Source organism: Oncorhynchus tshawytscha, linkage group LG13, assembly GCF_018296145.1.
Source record: "Oncorhynchus tshawytscha isolate Ot180627B linkage group LG13, Otsh_v2.0, whole genome shotgun sequence".
Lineage (NCBI taxonomy): Eukaryota > Metazoa > Chordata > Actinopteri > Salmoniformes > Salmonidae > Oncorhynchus > Oncorhynchus tshawytscha.
Window position 1 is genome coordinate 50855952 of NC_056441.1, and position 23092 is coordinate 50879043.

At 42.2% G+C, this 23092-nt stretch overlaps 2 protein-coding genes across 5 annotated transcripts in view; one reads left to right on the forward strand and one right to left on the reverse strand.

The window, feature by feature from the left end:
* Positions 1-128: 128 nt before the first annotated feature.
* Positions 129-5380, reverse strand: ap2s1 (adaptor related protein complex 2 subunit sigma 1). Of its 2 annotated transcripts, XM_024442126.2 has the most exons (5): positions 5204-5376; positions 4125-4274; positions 3606-3719; positions 2261-2320; positions 129-1633 (listed from the first exon to the last, which is right to left on the reverse strand). In XM_024442126.2, the coding sequence occupies exons 1-5, from the start codon at positions 5204-5206 to the stop codon at positions 1532-1534; spliced, it is 429 nt and encodes a 142-aa protein (XP_024297894.1). In that variant the 5' UTR covers positions 5207-5376; the 3' UTR covers positions 129-1531. The 2 variants fall into 2 exon arrangements, with proteins under 2 accessions (XP_024297894.1, XP_024297895.1); XM_024442127.2 differs by lacking the exon at positions 3606-3719 and having other exon boundaries at positions 5204-5380.
* The window catches only part of LOC112265084 (rho GTPase-activating protein 35), a 93030-nt gene continuing 71474 nt past the window's right edge, over positions 1537-23092 (forward strand). The window contains exon 1 of one of the 3 annotated variants that reach the window (XM_042295876.1): positions 1537-1666. The gene's annotated coding sequence lies outside the window, so the exon portion shown is untranslated. Of the gene's footprint in view, positions 1677-11320; positions 11978-23092 lie in introns of those variants that run through there. The other 2 variants (XM_042295875.1, XM_024442124.2) reach the window with 2 other exon arrangements.

A 23092-nucleotide genomic window follows, 5' to 3' on the forward strand; every position in this document is an offset into this window, starting at 1 on the left:
ACCTCAGAGGGCAGATTCCAGAACGTGAAGGCTATGCTGGTTTAATACCACTAGATGGTGATATCACCACAAAAATGAATGTGTTTCCAATGTACATCACATTATCTACAGTATCAAAAAGCACAAGATATTTGTAACACTTTATTTAGTATGTAGATTTTTTGTTGTATATACACTCACTGGAATAGAATGACAGGAGACAGTAACACCTAAACTCACATCTCACATGACAAGAGGCAGTACATCTCTCACTATAGCCCCAAAAAACTAAACATTTAACAGACCATAATAGTAACGTGTGATATGTTGGGAGGTGCAAGACTGGACATGTTTACAATGAAAAGCGGTACAAGGTGGCGTCAGACCTAGATAAGTGCCTCTGGAGTTTTGGACCTATTGTTTGGCCTCTGGTTGATGTTCGAAACCCATTGTTTGTAGTATGAATGAGGTGACCAGTGAATATTAATGGAATTTCCCCCAATTCGGATCTGTGTATTAAACACCCAGTGACGAAGCTGAGGAAAGGCCTGGAATGGACAACAATGGTTTCACACTATATATATGTACACCATACAAAACAAACTTCACGTAAAATATATCACTGTATATTTCAATGAGCTATAGATTCCTTATCAGTAATTTTTCCTGTTGAGTTTCCTTTATCTTAAAGTAGTAGTGTGTATTTAAATTTGAACACATCTGGGTGTGACTAACAAGCACCATATGTGGAGTGGAGACGCATTGTCTGATATAACCTGACATGATATTAAGTTATTTAATATCACAGTAGATGCGACCCTTTACAGGTTGCCATTACCAGACCTCTCAACAGCACTCTTAGTAAGTGCACTCCATTGAACTGTGCACCACCACCAGAGTTCAATGGGCAGTCGTAGTCGTGGTTTAGTCACTCTGCAGCTCAAACTGTGATTCTCCCAGGCAGAAGTATGGTGAAAAGTAGACAGGGACATCACAGGCCGTTTACAAGGGTTTTCTTGTGCTTGTTAGCTACTTTAGTGCCGCTCTGGGGTTGCCAGAACAGTGCATCCTTGTTATCCTCGCTCTCCACTAGTATAGGCAGGATACACAGTTGAATAACTGGCAACCCTAGTCTGTCATAAGTGCAGCCTCCAGCTTGAGACAGGGCATAGAGAGAACATTTATTTTCAGTGCGGCAAATGTACTCATCCAGATGATTTTACTTGAACTGGTGGTTAAGAATTTAAAATGTTAAGGGCCATATCTGCCACGCATCACCAAAATACAGTCTTTATGGGGCATAATCAGGAGGTTGAAACTCATTGTTGCAAATAGAAATGTAATGTGTAGAGCTGACTAGATTCCCAATTCTGCATGACAGAATGTCTGTTCTACACCATGCATTTCTATCTGAACCTTCTGACTTTGCAGCTTCGTGAATAAGCCCCTGGTTTCTGTAAGGGGTGGAGCCTGCTCCATGGAGGCTGGCAAATGAGAGGGGTCCATTCCAGAGTGACATTGATGGGGTTAGGCGATGGACTGTTCAAGATGGCTACTCGAGGGACTGGAGCATTAGCAGCTGCTTGAGGACCTTGGTCTGGCTCGTCTCTCTGATCTCCCCCGCCAGGAACATCTCGTCCACCACCGTGTACACCTGGGACCGAACACACAGGACGGGTAGAAGCAGGTTAGGACAGGTCAGACTTCTGCACTGCTCAAACGCCCTGTACACACAGCTTTAAAAACAAAAGTGTTGGAGAACTGTATAGATCCTTCAGATTCATCTTCACCCCATTATGTATATGTGTCTTTATCTGTGCGTAGGCCTTGCTGCTGTGGCACTAGATCTAATAGGGGGTTGATGTTGAGATGAGCTGATGTTTGCCATCATGTCGGTTTGTTTGACTCAAGAAATCGCAGAGCGCAGCAGCTTTCACCGTGGGCCGCGCTTAAGTTTCAGCGAGTGGGCGAATATTCAGAAATACCTTACGTAATTGACACGATAACTGCTTAAAGGGCGGTTATCAGGTGGAGAGTTTTAATTGCTTAGCATTTCCTGTAGAGGAAAACCAATCGCCGCCAAACTAGTGTGGAGGAGCCTAATTGACTCTTGTAATTATGCGTCCCATCCTCGTTGCCATGGCACCTCCCCATTGCAAGGAAAGAAAATACATTGAAATTGTATCTTCACCTCCCCCGGGTTTCTTCCGCTCCTTTGTCTTTCCTCTTAGCACTGAGAGTGTTTGGTTTTAAAATTAAATCTCAACACTTTTACTCTTACCTTGTAGAAGTTGAACACCAGGTCCAACTCGCATACATTGTGGAAATACTCATTCAACACCTAAAAGGGGGAAAGGAAGAGGTCAGGTTTTGTTACATTAACAATTTAACAACGGCTCTGGTCTGAAGTAGTGCACTAGCCTATATAGGGAATCATTTGAGATGAAGCCGTGGTCATTTAAGGGCCTGAGGAAGTCCAGCATTCCAGGACACGGTGCTCTTGAACAGTGTCGGAAATCTCAGCTGTTTTCCTTCACAGCCACATTCCGCCTGTCCCTCGGACAGGGAGCACAGTGCGAGCTGTTCCGCTGTTTCCCCTCGACCCGGGAGGAATGCCACCCAGGGAATGCTTTTCGGGAACAAAGAACACCAGAGATCCCCCCCACGTTGTTTTGGTCTTACTTTTGCAGAGAAGTGAAAGACTATAGGGGGCGTATTACACTGGGTAAGAAGGCATAGAAAATAGAGCCCCACAGTGGAGATGTCATAATACCCATACGACCTGGCGTTTTTCCCCATAGGGGATTTTAGGAACATTTAAAATGAGGGCTGTGTTTCGCGTAGGCTTACCCCGGAGTGACATTTTGATGAAGAAAATCTCGGACAAGGTGACTTTTCAATATATTCAGCTCTATTTACTCTCAGATTCAAAAGTGCTAATTGGCATCAACGTAGACATCATGCAAAACTACAAATCCCTGCATGTCATCTCTAGCTGACACCTTTGCTAACTGGTATTGTTAATTTAAAAACTTGCACCAGACAGTTAACAGAATTGTCCATTTAAAAAAATGTTGCCAATTTATTCATGTCTAAATTTAGATAGTTAATCCAGAGATTTGCCTCAATTCGGCATTCCCGTCCAGGTGGTCACGGCAACTTGTAGTTCTTTATGGTAGCCACATTAGCGTTTCATTTTTTTTCCTTTATAGTTGAATATATTGATAAGTCACATTGTCCTAGAGAGATTTACAGTTATCAAAACGTCACGCCAGGGTAAGCCTGCACGAAACACAGCCTGTATTTTTAAGCGTTTCTAAAATATCCTATGAGAAAAATGAATGGTGGATAAACAATTGGAACTATTTCCGTCTGACCGCTATGTTTTCTGGGTATTATGACTCATGCTGTGGTACTCTGTATTCCAAAGAGCTCTGTAGGAGCACATCGTTACAATAGTTTATTAATAAAATATGCCTAATCATTCAGCTATTAAGGTGGAAATTTGATTAGCCCACATTCCTTCACATAACCAGCCGAAGAGTCATTGACCTAAAACAGCTCCCACATTGTAGGTCATCATAATAAAACAGTCTACATGTGAGTTGATGTGTTTAGTGTCATACCTCCACAAAGTTGTGAATGCCCTCCAGATATGCCAGGTTGTTGTCTGTCACATCCACGCATATACAGAAATACAGACCTGCATAGCGCCTATAGATGATCTTGAAATTCCTGAACTGGAGACAAGACAGACAAGCATCTCAATATGTGGTTTTGATTTTTCATCTAAGAATAATTACAGTAGAATTGAAATTGACTTGCAAGCAGTACTTTTTCCATTTACAATGAAATATTAAATTAAACTTGGTTAACCAATTAGTGCTACAGCATATCAGTAGAAAATAGCCTTTTATCCACCGTCTCGTCAGTGTCAAAATGTATGATACAATTTAGGCCCACGTCACTATAAAGCCAAGTGAACTGTTGGCCAAATGCAGCTCCAGACCTTGAGTTATAGTCCCTGGTTGCTTCCAGCCATTCTAGAATGGCCAGATAGTGACAACGAATACAATTGCCAGAAACTAATAGCCTACATTAGGGCACACTCCAATGCACAGACGTGGCATCATGCAAAGCCTTACCTCCACAAAGTTGGTGTGCTTGGCATCACGGACAGTCACCACAGCATGTACCTCCTCAATCAGCTTCTGTTTCTCGTCGTCATCAAACTGCATGTACCACTTGGCCAGTCGGGTCTTCCCTGCTCGGTTCTGAATAAGGATGAAGCGGATCTGTATAGCAGGGGAGGAGAGAAAATTAAGCGTGAGAAATGTTCTGCCGTCTAGTACAGTGGGTCTCCAACACTGTTCCTGGAGAACTACCCTCCTGTAAAGTTTCTTCTCCAACCCCAGTTGTAACTAACCTGGTTCAGTTCAACAAGCTAATTATTGGGGTTTGAGAGCCCTGATATTGTAATGTAGCTAGTTACATCCCTGCTATAGTAACGTGGCTAGTTACATTCCTATATTCCCTACTCGCAATATAACGTTAGCCACGCTAGCCTAGGCCTTGATGTAATATAGTTATAGAACTTGATTTTCGCCGTTTCTCTTGTCAGAGAGTCATAGGCGTTCTACACACCTCATTTCCATTTGAACATTCTGAAACCTTGAACCCTTGCTAGCCTGGTCTTGGATATGCCTTCTCAGATCTAACTATGGGTTCACTGGACGTTATCACCACTCCTATGCATCATCAGTTTCACCTCATACTATAACAAAGCCCAAACAGTGCATTTCTGAGCATGGCTGATTGGTTAAGAGTGTACAACGCCTAGATTACTAGCTAACGTTAGCTAGCCTGGCTAGCCACGCCCTGTCAGGTAAATATATATATATATATATATATATATATATATAGCTAGCTAGTTATGTTCGATAGCTAACGTTAGACTAGCTAGGTGGCTAACTAGTCTAACGTTACTGCTGACATACATGCAAGCCAGGCAGTTGCTTCGTAAAACAAAGTCGGGAGCCGGATATAGCTAATTGATTAATTTAAATCGATAGGTTAGTTTAATTCGAATATATAACGTTATCTAGCTGGCTATGATTTCTAGGCGTCTCATACATTTCACATGAGACTGGCGAACGACATTAGCTAGCTAGCTAACGTTAGAGCAAAGCAATTGGCCACAAAATGTACCCAATTGCAAACATACCATTGTCTTTTCTTTGAGTCGGTTGTTTTAAACAATATCAATTCCCGTAGCCTGGTGATTTATATATTTGATTTGACATAAATTCTCAAAATGATAGGATTGTTTTGACGACCGATTGCCCGCTATCTTCATGAGTATGATGTACAGGAAAAGGTGCATGGCATTATGGGAAATGTAGTTTTATCAGACCCGTAAAATCGTTCCATAAAAAGTTAAGAAAATTGTATTTCCCTACTAGAACCAGCATGCACCCCTCTGTGCCTTCTTGTGTCAGCTGCGGATTCGTATGGTTTAGGTTTGACCAATCAAGCAACAAAAAAAGTCAGCAAGGGAAAGTGCAAATGTTGCAGTATTAATCATTTACAGGCACTTTGACTTATTATTTTATCTTATGGCACATTACATTTTGTTGACATCACTTCAAGTATGTTGATAAAGTATCACTTCAAGCTAAGTGCTATGGTTTTTGTGAGTTGTCGTAAGCTAGGAAGAATTCAATTATCTAAAATAAAATGGAAAATTGCGTTATAGTGTAGGCTGTCATGGTAAATAAGAATTTGTCCTTAACTGACTCGCCTTGTTCAATAAAGATTTTAAAAAATATCTTTAAAAAAATAAAATATTATAGGCTACCACTGTGCTTGACTATGAAAAGGAAAAAAGAGACAGATATATAATCAATATGTCTCATATAATTTTGACCTATTCCATTATCATTGATTTCTGTTGACCCTATTAAACCCGAGGGAAGAAACCATGCTACTTTTAAATTTTTCCATAGTCCAAATGAAACATACATTACAAACTCTCTGACATCATGCCTTCAACCACAAGGACTATTTGCAGGGTGTAACATTGGCTATTATACCGGCAGATTGGGTCACAACACTAAATCTCAGCAAAAACAACAAAACACATGTTGTCTTTCAGAGCCTGTGACTTTCACACCGAAGGTAGGGAATACTCTTTTCTTCCCAACCCCACACCAAGAAGTCTCAAAATGGAGGGTCAGCCATTTGTGTTACATCATTTGGCTGTTTTCTGCAAAGTCAGGGCCCATGAGTTAACTGGTCTGGTGGGTAGTCGATCCACTGCAGAACATTGTCCAGAAAGTTTGGACAGCTCCTCTGTGCCGTGCGTTGGGCCAGGGAGGCCGAAGGGGGGGAGGGCGGTTGATTGTCAGGGATTGCACAACTGTGAGGGGGAGGAATGTGCATGCCCCTGGGACCCAGAAATATTTCAGCTGCATAGAGAGAGAGTTGAGATGGGATAGAGAAAAAGGGGGGAAACCAAGTAGAAAACAGGGCCGTTCTTCTCTCATTAGACTGCTTTGCTGTGTTGTTTTCCAATGGTCTTCCAAGGCTGTTGTGGCTTTAAATGAATAGGAGCGTATTAAACAGTTCAAAGCATTTCCCAAATGTCATACTTTGGTTCAAAAACAAAAAACTTTCAAAAAGGTCTTGGTCAGAGAGATCGGTATAGTTGGGCTAGCTTGTCGCAGTGAGTGGCCAGTAGTAGTTCAGTTGTAGAGGAGAAAATGTAAAACAGGGACAGATTATGAATGAAACTTTGTCCCCTGCTAATCTTGCTCTGTGTGACTGAGGTCATGTATTGGACCGCAAGCAGCCTGTTGACTCGGAGTGCTGTACTTTCAACTTGTGTGTTTAAAGGGAGGATGTTCACCTATCATAAAACATTAATACAAAGATCAAGAGTAACTGTTAGAGTATGTGGACTGTTTGGAATTTTTAGCAAAGTAATTATGATAAAAATATTCTGCCAATAAAGAGATAAAGTTATCCAACCCTATTGAATGTTACTTTGTATGGGTGAACTTCCACCCCGAAGAATACATGTACATGAGGATCAGTTAATGACAGCCTGATTCAGACTACATGTTGTAAGGTGTGTGTGCAGGGTGGGGGGGTGTTCTCAGACCTTGCGGGGCCCCGCAAAACTGCTGTACGCCACTGTGTGTGTGTGTGTGTGTGTGTGTGTGTGTCACAGGAAGTTGGTGGCATCTTAATTCGTGGTAATGGCTGGAGAGTAATTAGTGGAATGGTATCAAATACATCGAACATGTGTTGGATGCCATTCCATTTGCCCCATTCCAGCCATTATTATGAGCCACCCTCCCCTTAGCAGCTTCCACTGTTGTGTGTGTGTGTGTGAGAGAGAGACAGAGAGAGAGAAAGAAAGAGAGAGAGAAAGAGATTCAATGCATGACAAAGTCCCCGAGCCACTAAACATCTGTTTTGAGTTGTAGAACAACAATCATATTTAGCTTGCAATACATCATTTCTCTCTCTGTGGAATCTCTATCTTTAACTTTCATGTGTATGTGGTTTTTATATTGTCAAGACATATCCTCTTGGAGAAGACAATATCATTTAAATCAGGACTATTATCAGGACTACTGAATTCTTCTCAGGTTTAAAGTTATCTCCAACAATTCAATAAACAGCCATATGAGAGATGTGGCATGAGTAAGTCTAGAGGACCGGGAATGAGCTTTGAGATGATTGATTTTCTGAATGGCTAAAAAAAACAATACTCTCTCTCCCATTCTCCCTGTGTGCTGGATCAGATATAGGATTCGTTAATATTGTAAAGGAAGATATGGGAGTCTCGTACATTATTTGTGTACGGAAGTCAGTGAAGCCAGTAAGTTAGGCATTTGTTGCATTTTATATAAAATACATCAAATGCAATACAAGTATGCTATTTACTAGTTTGGAGAGAGAACTGAGTGTATTTGTGTGGTGAAGGCATAACTGACATGATATTGTGAAAATGGTTTTTATCTATAATTGCCAGACATGGATACATCTGTTCTCCTGCAAGAGTTGGGGTCAATTCCAGGAAATTGATTAAAATGCAATGAATTTTAAAAAATTAAACGAATTTGCTGGAAGTTTTTTTCTCCGGTTCTTGCAAGTTGCATCTCATTTCATGTCCTAAATTGCCTTTACTTATTTAAAAAAAAAACAATTCTACCAATTAATGGTATGTGCAGTTAAAGGAGCAATCAGCAGTTGAAACAATAACAAAGCGGATCCCCACCCCTGTTTTGGTCCAAAGCTGATGGATGAGGCTGGAGAAATGTTACCACTAAAATTCATAGACAGAGCTATAGATACAAGGACTGACCATCCGTGAGATCAAAATCACACACTGAGCATACCCAAAATTTGGAACACGTTCCTAATATTGAGTTGCACCCTCCTTTTGCCCTCAGAACAGCCTTAATTTATCAGGGCATGGACTCCATAAGGTGTCAAAAGTGTTCCACAGGGATGCTGGCCCATGTTGACTTCAATGCTTCCCACAGTTGTGTCAAGTTGGCTTGATGTCCTTTGGGTCGTGGACCGTCTTTGATACACATAGGAAACTGTTGAGTGTGAAAAACCCAGAAGCGTTGCAGATCTCGACACAAACTGGTGTGCCTTTCAAGGAGCAGGACTCTAACCCGGAAGCTTATAAGAAATCCCGCTATGCCCTCCGACGAACCATCAAACAGGGAAAGCGTCAATACAGGATTAAGATCGAATCGTACAACACCAGCTCCGACGCTCGTTGGATGTGGTAGGGCTTGCAAACTATTACAGACTACAAAGGGAATCGTAGCCAAGAGCTGCCCAGTGACACAAGCCTACCAGATGAGCTAAATTACTTCTATGCTCGCTACGAGGCAAGTAACACTGAAACATGCATGAGAGCATCAGCTGTTCCGGACTACTGTGTGATCACACTCTCCGCAGCCGAAGTGAGTAAGACATGTCAACATTCACAAGGGCGCAGGGCCAGACGGAATACCAGGACGTGTACTCCGAGCATGCGCTGACCAACTGTCAAGTGTCTTCACTGATATTTTCAACCTCTCATTTTCTGAGTCTGTAATACCAACATGTTTCAAGCAGACCATCATAGTCCCTGTGCATAAGAACGCTAAGGTAACATGCCTAAATGACTACCGACCCGTAGCACTCACATCTGTAGCCATGAAATGCTTTGAAGGGGGCTGGTCATGGCTTACATCAAGACCATTATCCTAGAGACCGTAGACCCACTCCAATTTGCATACCGCCCTAACAGATCCACAGATGATGCAATCTCTATTGCATTCCACACAGCCCTTTCCCACCTGGACAAAAGGAACACCTATGTGAGAATGCTATTCATTGACAACAGCTCAGCGTTCAACACCATAGTGCCCTCAAAGCTCATCACTAAGCTAAGAACCCTGGGACTAAACACTTCCCCCTGCAAATGGATCCTGGACTTCCTGATGGGCCGCCCCCAGGTGGTAAGGGTATGTAACAACACATCTTCCACGCTGATCCTCAACACACGGGCCCCTCAGGGGTGTGTGTTCAGTCCACTCCTGTACTCCCTGATCACTCATGATTGTACGGCCAGGCAAGACTCCAACACCATCATTAATTTTGCCTGTGACACAACAGTGGTAGGGCTGATAACCGAAAATGACGAGACAGCCTATAGGGAGGAGGTCAGAGGCCTCGCCGTGTGGTGCCAGGACAAGAACCTCTCCCTCAATGTGATCAAGACAAAGGAGATGATTATGGACTACAGGAAAAGGAGGACCGAGCACGCCCCCATTCTCATCGACAAAGCTGTAGTGGAGCAGGTTGAGAGCTTCAAGTTCCTTGGTGTCCACATCACCAACAAACTAACAAGTTCCAAGCACACCAAGACAGTCATGAAAAGGGCACGACAACACCCATTCCCCCTCAGAAAACTGAAAAGATTTGACATGGGTCCTGAGATCCTCAATAGGTTATACAGCTGCACCATTGAGAGCATCCTGACTGGTTGCATCACTGCCTGGTATGGTAACTCCTTGGCCTCCGACCGCAAGGCACTACAGAGGGTAGTGCATACGGCCCATTTCATCACTCGGGCCAGAGAAAGGCCCTAAAAATGTTCAAAGACTCCAGCCACCCTAGTCATAGACTGTTCTCTCTGCTACCGCATGGCAAGCAATACCGGAGCTCCAAGTCTAGGTCCAAGAGGCTTCTAAACAGCTTCTACCCCCAAGCCATAAGACACCTGAACATCAAATAAAATTGATACCTAGACTATTTGCATTGCCCCCCCCCCCTCCATCTTTTACACTGCTGCTACTCTCTGTTATTATCTATGCATAGTCACTTTAATGATTTTACCTAGATGTAGATATTACCTCAAATACCTTGACACCGGTGCCCCCGCACATTGACTCTGTACCCCCTGTATTTAGGTACCCCCTGTACTCGGTACCCCCTGTATTTAGCCTCACTATTGTTATTTTACTGCTGCTCTTTAATAATTGTTTGCTTTTATTTCTTATTCTTATTTTTTTTAGGTATTTAAAAAAACAAAAAATATATATAAACTACATTGTTGGTTAGGGCTTGTAAGTAAGCATTTCACTGTAAGGTCTACTACACCTGTTGTATTTGGCGCATGTGACGAATACAATTTGCCTGGCACCTACTACCATACCCCGTTCAAAGGCACTTAAATATTTTCCCCCTCTGAATGGCACACATACACAATCCAAGTCTCAACTGTCTCAAGGCTTAAATATCCGTCTTTAGCCTGTGTACTCCCCCTCATCTACACTGATTGAAGTGGATTTAACAAGTGACATCGATTAGGGATCACAGCTTTTACCTGGATGTGTCAAGGAAAGAGCAGGTGTTCTTAATGTTTTGTATACTCAGTGTAATTTGACCATGTTTTGAGTTAGTGTTTGTTTACAATTAATTTGTTTACAAACATTGTAGTAAAACAAGCTTATATGTTGCGTTCTGATGGGGTATGACAGTTAAACTAAGTTCATGAGGCATTTATAAGCTATAGTCTTCAAGAATTCATGGGTGTGTCATTCATTTGTGTCCAAAAACTGATGTCGCTATTGCAGATTGTCCCTTTAAATTGAAGTGTATAATTAATACAGCAAAATAAAATAAAACGAAGTATGATGAATAACATTAACTATTAGGAGAATAAAAGCAATTATGTTATTTAGAAACAGAATGTCTGTGTGTTGTAATTGTGTCCAAGCGCCACTGGGCGAGACTAGGCTGTGGTAGGCTACAGCTCCCTCTCTCTATTCTCCGAATAGGACAGAGGAGGAGAGAGGCTGTATTCTGGAGAAGGGCCGGGCCGCCATTATTGGGAAGCTGTAGAAAATACACGTACACACTGTCATACATTTGGACAGTCTGGGAAGTGATACTCATAGGAAACACAACATTTAGGGTTGCTATTATTAAATGAGCACTGCGCATCACCTAACACGGCATATTCTGTGTACGCGTATGGGCAGACGTGTATATTGGACACAACAAAGGAAATAACAATTGGTCAAAACAACGTGGTGAACCAAGAGGCAAACACAACGACTCAAGCCTTTCTAACGCCCCCTCTTTCCCAACGCGAACATTCAGCGGACAAGAAACTGAAGTTCTACTGCATTTTCCCGAGATAATTTAGATAATTGTGCAAAGGAAAGAGGAGGAACTCAAAATGCAGATGGTACCGAAAACTTAATACGCTACTTGTGAAAATTGAGACTTGATTTCAGGGTAAAGAAATATACCAAGTGTCTAAAAGGGAAATATATAGATGTATATGACTGTTAGAGGAGTAGAATTTCCCCTCTTTCCTAATCATATTCTCGAGACGTTGGGATTGCTGTTTTTGCGAGTTGCGACGGAGGACATTGGAGAGAAAGGAGTGAACGAGAGAAGAGGGAGGAATGCTATGGTATGTACCACTTCATTTTGCCAATGTTTTATCTGGCTAAACGGGTTTAAAAATGAAAATAATTGACTTTAACTGATTATGATGGTGTGGCAATGAAAACAATTGTCCGTATAACAGTTATTTCCCAAGGTTAAATAGGTAGTTAGGAGTGAAGTGGGGGGGGGGTAATAAAAAGTGAATCTCGTTCAGACAAAAAAAATGTGCAGCAAACGGGTCTGCAATCTTTCTGTGTGGAATGGGGTTTGTCAGGCCAGGGCCAAGCTCTTCTGAGAGATTTTCCCCTCTTGCACAAAACCAAAAATCTCATCTTAATTCATGTGCCCAAATAAAACTAATGTCATTCTGCAATAGATGGTTGTCAAAGGGTGATTTATCTGTGTCAATTACGTTCCAATTATGTCCCATCGTTTTCCCTTCATTTGTTCACAGTTACATGTGAATGGACAGAAGGGAGCATTCATGGACTAAAATGTGTGGATCAATTTGGAAATATAAGGTCCCCATGCCATGCGCAAGCCCTATGTTATGGGCAGAAAACGTGTAAATGTTTTTTTGACGAATAACAAATCAAATCCTGCCTTTTTGTTGGCTAAATTACATCACCCAACGATCTGCTGTCATTTCCCCTCGATTCAAGGATCATTTGGACTAGTGGTCAGTCGAGGCCCGATGTCATAAGATAGCTCTGGACGCATAACATTCGTTAATTACTGCGTAATAAGTTATTGGCTAGACTACCCTATAGATATTTCGACATTTTATTTCTATTCCGGTCTTGTTTCAAAGATGAATGCAAATAGGTACATAGTATCCCACTAGTTGGGACAGCTGGAGTGCAAGCCATGTTTTTAATCCGTCAACATGTTTTGACATTTGTTTCCTACAGAAACTAAACCCGTTTCGGGAGGAAGTTTTTATAGCCTTACACATCGAAATGTTATGGCCTTTAAAAAAAGAATAATCTAGTCTACAATTCCCAAATCTACGAAGTTGCATGTCTCGATTTCTTCAGTTTCTGTTTTCAGTGAACACGAATTTTGAACTTCAAAATGGAATGCTCATATAGTCTGCGCACCATATCGATCATTGTTTCAGTGACGCGAGTTGCAACATTGTGTATCTAAGTGCCTTACAGAAGCAAATGTTGCGTCCAATAATGTAACTACACAAATAGGATGACGTTGCCATTTAATATAAAGGCATTCATGTGTGCTTGCACTCACACGAGAAACGCTTTTGCTGAGATTGCAAGTCCGCATTGTGGCCACTCCTATGTTAGAGTGCATGTGGTATCGTGGGATACGCTATCCAAGATCTCTCAACGTGCAGATTTCAGTGTATTTGTGACGGTTTCCTCTACTGTTATAAAGGTTCTCTGACATGTTGACAAACAGCCACGGTTTGCTTACCGTCCCTGTTCTCCACTCTGTCAATTGTCACTGTTGATTTTCAGTCTGCCAGTTATCAAGTTCGAGACGGTCTTGTAGGTAGACACACTTCTAGTTTTACGACTTTTGGTGAATTGTAGGCTATTGGGGCCGATAGATTTTCTGTCGTTTTGTAACCAATCTCTTTGCCGTTTAGAGGTTTGAGTCAAGCCTGACTGTTTTGTAGTTCTTCGGCCGTGTTTGTTATTAGGGGATTTCATTCGTTTCGTTTCAATGAATAGTCAGATGGTTATGTAACATTATACAGGCCTGCGCGTTTGAGGAATTTGGTGACCACGGATAATTGAGTTGAAATGAGTCCACGTTCCTCAGCTAAGGTCACGCAGTCAAAAGTTTATCAAACCATGACGTGTGTTTGGTGAGTTTGCCCATTAGGGAGTTTTAAAAATTAAAAAAAAAATATATATATATATATATATATATATGCTGATCAGTGGAGGCTGGTGGGAGGAGCTATAGGAGGAGGGCTCACTGTAATGACTGGAATTTAACAAACATGTGGAAACCACGTTTGACATTGTTCCAATAATTCCATTCCAGCCATTACAATGAGCCTGTCCTCCTATAGCTCCTCCCACCAGCCTCCTCTACAGCCTACATATTCCTGTTCGTACAGCCATTCTATGTCTATTGGAGTACTGTATTAGTCATCTCGTTATTATGCGGCTTCAGATGAATCAGCAAGTATGACAACACCATTATGGAGTTGTTGGTTTGGGTGTCAAGGGCTGGACTTTCCTAACATGACCCACCCCACACGCACAGCCTTGGCCTACACTTACACCGTAGCCTCTCTCCTTCCTAGCGCTTCCAGGCCGTTTGACTAATGAAATAGTAGGCCCCCTTGTCTCTCAGCCCTGCTTCTGCAGATAGTAGGCTCTAACTAGACGACCTACCACCCAGGGTCTGCGATATGAAGCGCCTGCTAAGAAAGGAATGCAGGAAGGGTTTGGCCTGCTCTGCTCTGTGCTGGGGGCCCTGAGAGGAGCCAGAGCAGGAATAATAATTGTCATATTTTATTTTTAAAAATGTTATAGGGCTTTTAATTACAAACAATAACCTCAGTCTCTTTGAATACAAAAATGGATGGAGGGAGGGAGGGAGAGATTGAGCTCTGTGTGGAGAGGTGCAGAGAGGGTGTTTAGGTTTGATTTGAGGGGGATTAGGTTTTATTTGAGGAGGAGAAAGTTACACAAAGGTCAAAAGAGGAAGTTGTTACGAGAATTATGTTCTCAATGTTCACAAACCAATTCAATCAAACTACTCAGTCTGCTCGATCAGGATTTGTAAGATACTGATTGAAATGAAGCAGACAGAGGCCCAGCTAAAATAGTCCATAAGGTTTATTCACGGGAACGTTCTAAAGTCAAGAATAAAAAAAGAATACATTTTATACTGGCTTCTCTCCCGCGAATAAACCTTATTGTCTATTTTAGCTGGGCCTCTGTCTGCTTCATTTCAATCAGTATCTTACAAATCCTGATCGAGCAGACTGAGTAGTTTGATTGAATTGGTTTGTGAACATTGAGAACATAATTCTTGGAACAGAAGTACAGTGCCTTCAGAAAATATTCACACCCCTTGACTTTTCCCACATTTTGTCGTGTTACAGCCTGTTACAGCCTAAATTTATAATGGATAAAAAATGTGTCACTGGCTTACACAAAATACCCCATAATGTCAAAGTGGAATTATGAGTCAATAAGGATTCAACCACTTTGTCATGGCAAGCCTAAATAAGTTCAGGAGTAAAAATCTTCTTAACAAGTCACATAATAAGTTGCATGGACTCACTCTTTGTGCAATAATAGTGTTTAGTGTGATATTTGAATGACTACCTTATCTCTGTACCCCACACAATTATCTATAAGGTCCTTCCGTCGAGCAGTGAATTTCAAACACATATTCAACCAAAAAAAACAGGGAGGTTTTCCAATGACTCGCAAAGAAGGGCACCTATTGGTAGATGGGTAAAAATAAAAAAGCAGACATTAAATATCCCTTTGAGCACGATGAAGTTATTAATTACACTCTGGATGGTGTATCAATACACCCAGTCACTACAAAGATACAGGCGTTCTTTCTAACTCAGTTGCCGAAGAGGAAGGAAACCTCTCAGGGATTTCACCATGATGCCAATGGTGACTTTAAAACAGTTAGAGTTTAATACAGTTGAAGTTGGAAGTTTACATACACTTAGGTTGTAGTCATTAAAACTAGATTTTCAACCACTCCACACATTTCTTGTTAACAAAGTATAGTTTTAATAAGTCAGTTAGGACATCTACTTTGTGCTTGACACAAGTCATTTTTCCAACAATTGTTTACTGACAGATTATTCAGATTATTCAAATTATATATATAAGTCACTGTATCACAATTCCAGTGGGTCAGAAGTTTACATACACTAAGTTGACTGTGCCTTTAAACAGCTTGGAAAATTCCAGAAAATGATGTCATGGCTTTAGAAGCTTATGATAGGCTAATTGACATCATGTGAGTCAATTGGAGGTGTACCTGTGGATGTATTTCAAGGCCTACCTTCAAACTCAGTGCCTCTTTGCTTGACATCATGGGAAAATCAAAAGAAATCAGCAAAGACTTCAGAAAAAAAGTTGTAAACCTCCACAAGTCTGGTTCATCCATGGGATCAATTTCCAAATGCCTGAAGGCACCACGTTCATCTGTACAAATAATAGTATGCAAGTAAAACGAGTCCTATATCAACATAACCTGAAAGGCCGCTCAGCAAGGAAGAAGCCACTGCTCCAAAACCAACATAAAAAGGCCAGACTATGGTTTGCACCTGCACATGGGGACAAAGATCGTACTTGTTGGATAAATGTCCTCTGGTCCGATGAACAAACAAAAATAGAACTGTTTGGCCATAATGACCATCGTTATGTTTGGAGGAAAAAGACGGAGGCTTGCAAGCTGAAGAACACCATCCCAAACGTGAAGCACGGGGGTGGCAGCATCATGTTGTGGAGGTGCAGGAGTGACTGGTGCACTTCACAAAATAGATGGCATCATGAGGGAGGAAAATTATGTGGATATATTGACGCAACATCTCAAGACATCAGGAAGTAAAAGCTTGGTCGCAAATGGGTCTTCCAAATGGACAATGACCCCAAGCATACTTCCAAGTTATGGCAAAATGGCTTAAGGACAACAAAGTCAAGGTGCTGGAGTGGCAAGTTAAACAATTTAAAGGCAATGGTACCAAATACTAATTGAGTGTATGTAAACTTTTGACCTCCTAGGAATGTGATGAAAGAAATAAAAGCTGAAATAAATCATTCTCTACTAGTATTCTGACATTTCACATTCTTAAAATAAAGTGGTGATCTAACTGACCTAAGACAGGGACTTTTTTACCAGGATTAAATGTCAGGAATTGTGAAAAACTGAGTTTAAATGTATTTGTCTAAGGTGTATGTAAACTTCCGACTTCAACTGTAGCTGTGATAGGAGAACACTGAGGATAGATCAACAATATTGTCTTTACTCCACAATACTAAACTAATTGATAGTGATAAGCCTGTACAGAATAAACGTGCATCCAGTTTGCAACAAGGCACTAAAAACGTGGCAAAGCAATTCACTTTTTTGTCCTGAATACAAAGTGTTATGTTTGGGGCATATCCAATACAACACTTTAAAAAAATGTATTTAACCTTTATTTAACTAGGCATGTCAGTTACGAACAAATTCTTATTTACAATGACGGACTACCCCAGCCAAACCCTGACAACGCTCGGCCAATTGTGGGACTCCCAATCACGGCCAGTTGTGATACAGCATGGAATCAAACCAGGGTCTGTAGTGATGCCTCTAGCAATGAGATGCAGTGCCTTAGGCCACTGCGCCACTCGGGAGCCCTTACTGAGTACCACTCACCATATGTTCAAGCATAGTGGTGGCTGCGTCATGGTATGAGTATGCTTGTCATCGGCAAGGACTAGGGAGTTTTTTAGGATAATAAATAAACAGAATAGAGCTGAGCACAGGTAAGATCCTAGAGGGAAACAGTTTAGACTTAAATCTACATGAACATCTATGGCAAGACTTGAAAATGGTTGTCTAGCAATGATGGTTGTCTAGCAACCAATTTGACAGAGCTTGAAGATTTTTTTTAAAAGAATAATGGGTAAGTATTTTACAATCCAGGATTGCAAAGCTCTTAGAAAAAGACCCCAAAAGACTCGTAATTGTAATCGTTGTATTGACTCAGGGGTGGGAATACTTATGTAAAGGACATATGTGTATTTCATTGTCAATACATTTGCTCAAATTTCTAAAAACATGTTTTCACTTTTGTTATTATTGATGGTGTTTCGTGTCGATGGCTGAGAAAAAGCTGAGGTGTATGAATACTCTCTGAAGGCACTGTAGCAGTCTTTCCATACCGGATAATTGTTTTTGCCAGAGATGTATGTGTAGATTTCACTTTCTCTTGAAGCAAATACAAGAACCTGTTCCAGATAGAGTAAAGGTGGACGTGTAGAGTCATTTTCTGGTATGTTGGTCTGTGATTGTCTGCTATATGAGAAAATGGATGACTGAATATTTCCTTGATCTCAATCAAGTTCATAGAAAATACTTTTCTCAATGGACACTGCACAAACCCATGTATCAGACTCATGCAATTGCCACCAATGGCATGGAGCAGCTATATATTACTACTCTAAACACTTTACTGGTATTTCAATTCTACAAAATCCTTATTATAAAACATTTGTTTTTTGTATTTTACCCGCTTTTTCTCGTCAATTTCTGATCTTGTCTCATCGCTGCAACTCCACAACGGGCTCGGGAAAGGCGAAGGTGGAGTCATGCGTCCTTCGAAACATGACCCACCTATCCGCACTCCTTAACACTTGCCAGCTTAACCTGGATTGGGAGTCCCGACTCGACTGGTGACCGGGGTCAGCCCACAGGCACCCGGCCCGCCACAAGGAGTCGCTGGAGTACGATGAGTCATGTAAAGCCCCACTGGCCAAATCCTCCCCTAACCCGGGCGATACTAGGCCAATTGTGCGCCACTCGGGAGGCCCCTACATTCTACATTTGATCCATTTATCGATCAACTCTTCTCAGTAAGGGTCAGAAGCTATATTACTCCGGTGAATTCAATGGCACTCTTTTTGTTAGTTGCCCTTCCACTGAACCGATCACAAGCCCACTTTTAGTTTGTCGCTCAGCTAGCCTGCCTCTCCGCTCCCAGGTAATGTATTAGCAGTCAGGACCTCCTGGTCTCAGCCTGATTGGGCCCTTTGCAGCACAGTCACACCTCACCAGGAAGCCTCATCCCTCACTAATAGCTGTGCCATTTGCTCGAGCAGCAGGCCCTCCGCTCCGCTGTACCCGCTCACCCTTGCTCCTCCCTGGGCCACAGGTTGTGCAGCGAGTCCCTAGTCTGCCACCTCATCCACACACAGCGGAGGGCCCAGGACATGTCATAGACACCAAGTCCGGGACATACTGATTTGGGTCGATACAGTGATTCTTTTGGGGGGGATTTTTGTATGTGAGACCTCACACGTTTCAGGGGAGAGGAGCATCAGAGGTCTTCAACTTCTCTAGAAGCAAGAGCACCACTCCACCACTCATCATCCTCCTGTTTATTAGCAGGTCCTGTTTATTAGCATGACAGCAAGGAGTCATCACGCCAGGAGCAAGCCCATGTAATGCTTTGTAGGTTAGCAGTAAAACCTTGAAATCAGCCCTTGCCTTAACAGGAAGCCAGTGTATGGAGGCTAGCACTGGAGTAATATGATAAAAAAAATGTTGGTTCTAGTCAGGATTCTAGCATCCGTATTTAGCACTAACTGAAGTTTATTTAGTGCTTTATCCGGGTAGCCAGAAAGTAGAGGCCTATACTATAAATGCTGTAAATAATGAGGTCCACTAGTTCTGAAACCTAATTTCCCCATCTACTAGCCCTGACAGCCATGCACATCCAGTTCTGTTGGTTCTAACAATGACCAATCAATGGGGTCTAACATCTATTGCCCAGCCTTCGGTATAGACTAACATTAATTAGCTGAATTGTGGGCTGAACACTATCAGCAAAATCAATGCACACACTTAATGTAATCTTAACTCTATCCAACAGTAGCCATGCGACATCTCATTAAGTGATGATGAGGACACAGACTCTAGTTCTTCAAACCACTTTGCTACTGAATGAAATAGTATATTTTCACCTGTTCATTCACAGATCTCACATTGCTGCCAGCCAGCCACAGAGCGGGAGCTGTTAAATCGGCCCTGTGTCTTACTAGGAAAGGTGATGTTGAAAAGTTTGATTGAAAGTGGAAGCCTGTGTTTGATAGAGAAAGGAGCTAATTATAGGCAGCAGCTTTAGAATCTGTTGGCCAGATTACAGTGGCTCGCTTCTGAATGACTGCCTTGTTTGAGACCCGAGTATAAGGCAGAGGAACGTCATTAAGAAACGATTGTATCTGAACCATTAGAAAGTGTGCTTGAGTTGAGATGTTGTTTTCTCCATGTTTTTTCCCCCCTCCGTCATTGCCGATTCATGGATGACGATAGCTTGTTACAAAGGTTCTCCAGGTTCTTGTGCTGGTCCACAGTCAGTTTGATCTCTGTCTTTGAGTGGTCAAGGCCAGAGTTGGGGGAGGAAAAACGGATCCCCATTGCAGCATAGAGGACAATATCTCCTCTGGGTTTTATGGGGTTGAGCGATAATTGGTCCTGTCCTGCAGAAGCCTACATACCCAATGTTTCATAGAAATCTTTGTGTCCATCCATAAGTGTGTAAAACATTTCAGAGGACATCAATCAATAATAAAGGGTATGCAAGGTCTCTTATCGATCACAAATCCCCATCCCTCCCTGTATTGCAAACAACGGTATATGCCCACATTACAAATGCTGCGAATGGAGCATGCCAGTGAAAGGTATGGGTGAGTTCTTGTGTGAATGGGGGTTATCAGCCTTTGTGAGGGCAGTTTGAATTGCCCGCCATGTCCTGGGTGACAAAAGGGGGCCATGATGTTTGGATGAATGGTGACCATGGAGATGAAGGCCCAGGATGTGGGCCACTGTTCGCTGCAGTGCTCCTCGAGACAAGATACAATTGGAGCCGAGGGAGAAAGGGGAATGAAGGCGATTAGAAACGAGAGCAAGAGAAAAAGGACAGACGAAACAAGGAGAGGGAAGGAGCAAGAGAAGAATGCAGGATTTAATAAACACGGAAAAATAACAAGAAAGAGGGAATTCGAAAGGAGTAACAAGAAGGAATGAGATGGTGAGCGAGGGGGAAAAAGTGACTGACAGAGAGAGAAATGCACATTTAGTGAGCTGTTCCAATGATGTAAGGCACAGTTGGCCTTTCAGGCTCTTTTCCTGGTATGTGTCCTCAGTTCTGTGCTAAGGGATCAGCAATCAATGGCAACTGTCAGTAACCCTGCTGTCTGGCTATTTGCCACAGGGGATTACTAAGCAACATTCAGCTGAGGCTATGAGTAATGCTGGCGAATAAGAGGAGGGCTCTGAACTTTAATGGGCAGGATCAGCAATGTAGACATCCAATGGGAGTTCTCTAACGTCCTCTTTTCTGAAGCATTTTTTTGGCCTACAGCAGTGAATGATTGACAGCAAATGTAACCTAAAGTATATCTCGGCGTAAATCGGTACAGTTCCAGTGTATCTTATTGGGGCTCAGGAGCCTCCGTCTGTGGTTGTGAGCGACTGAGTGAGTCAGCTATTTTATCTGGGGCACTTTGTTTCTGAGAGGATAGAGACCCACAGGAGCACAGTGGAGTGCGAGATCATGGGAAGAGCTCCCAGCCAGAGGAACTCTCATGCTTTCCACCCACACAGAGTTAGCAGGCTAACCCTGGGCACTTCTGTGTGTTTGATTGTGTCTGTGTGTTCACACGTGTGTGTGTGTGTCTACCTACCTGCATGTGCATAAATGCATCTTTCTGCATGTAGCCAATGTGTCCATTTTTTTTCTATAAGATGGTACTTTGCTTTGCAAAGGTGTGTGTGTGTTTGAAGATACAGACCCCTGTAGTGTTGTTTTACCCCTCTTTCTTCTTAATTTCTCCAGTCCTCTCCATCCATTTCCTGTGTGTGAGTCTGTCATGTTGTTGTTCGACAATCACTGGAGATTCTCCGTAACGGAGCCCCTGGGTTTCCTCCAGGAAGCCCACCTAAGGGGGCCAGGAGAGGAGAGGAGGTTAGGACGAGGGGTAGTCAACAGCAGAGGGTAGGGACCTAATTGAGGGGGGTTGGAGAGGTGTGGAACTGGGCGTGGCCAATGGCGCTGTTTCCAACTAAAATTTCAGAGGCCCTCCCCTTGACCGCAGAGACAAAATACATAGTTAGTTTCCTGCAATCCTACACATTTTGTCATGGGGCTGAGAGAAGACAATTCAGTTTCATAGCTCATTTCCTGCAATCCTACACATTTTGCCATAGCATAAGAGGACAGCATAAGCCATCTGAATGACTCAAACATGATAACAAAATCAATGTGAGCCCCATGCCATGACATTTTTTTGAATTTGTGATTCTCCCCGACTGTTTAGTTTTTATTTTATTTTGGTGACTGTTACTTCTCAAAGATTATTTAAAAACTAAATTTCTCCAATATCGTTTCTACATACTTTATATCTGGTTTGAGTTGTTTTTAGGTTTACACTGAAAACATTTGACCATCCCACCGCTACTAAATGAATATAGGCAAAACACTGGAATGGGGCCTTCATTTCCCAGATTTAGGATCGTTCCCCTGGTGACTGTACTATGTGCTTTCTGAATTTGGGGACACTTGTAGAACATGACCTTTACTGATGTTTAGTTTGTATTACCTATACCCGGCATCTGTGGGAATCCAGATTCTCCTATGTACTGTCTTTATTCTAACTGTCTGGTTACAACCCTACACCTGCAGCACGGCGAGAACTGTTCCACTTCCACCATATTCTAATTAAAGATGAAAGGTTTAATCACAGACTGATAAGCTGCCGGGAGAGGAGGGGAAAGAGCCCACAGTCGACTAGAGGCCTTAAACAGACACTCTTCTGACCTTAGTGCTTTCTTTCCATCTCTCCCCCCCCATTTGTCTCCCTCCCTCCATCACTCCCCATCTTCTCAGATAATCGTTGCGCTACATTAGTGTCAGCAGTGGTTCAGGACTGTGGAAGGGCACCACCTTGTCACAAGGCGTTAGTGTGTTATGCCATTTTGGGGAGTTCTCGTGACCAGTATGTTGCCCTTTAGCCACCCCTCCATAGGCCCAGGCAGACAGGGAGGAAAGGGGCACACACAGGTTTCCTATCACACAAAGCGTGCAATCGTGTTTTATGTCTAAGGTCATTTCCACGTTAAATGACACATGAGCACCAACATGTTATGTTTATCGGAGCATATCAAATTTGGTGTCAAATGAAAGTGGAGTCAATCTTTTTTGGGGAAATGAAGGCATAGATACATTTTCCATCCCAAAAATGTGGAATAAGCAAAGGCTTTGATTTCTTGTCACACAGAAGGAAAAGGGGTCTTTAAAAAAAAAAAACATCACCTAGAAAAAGAGTTGATGTATTACAAATACATCAAAACAATGTTGAAGTAAAGGACCCTGCCAACTAATGTCAATATTAATATTTCATTTTGCAGGAATTATTTTCCT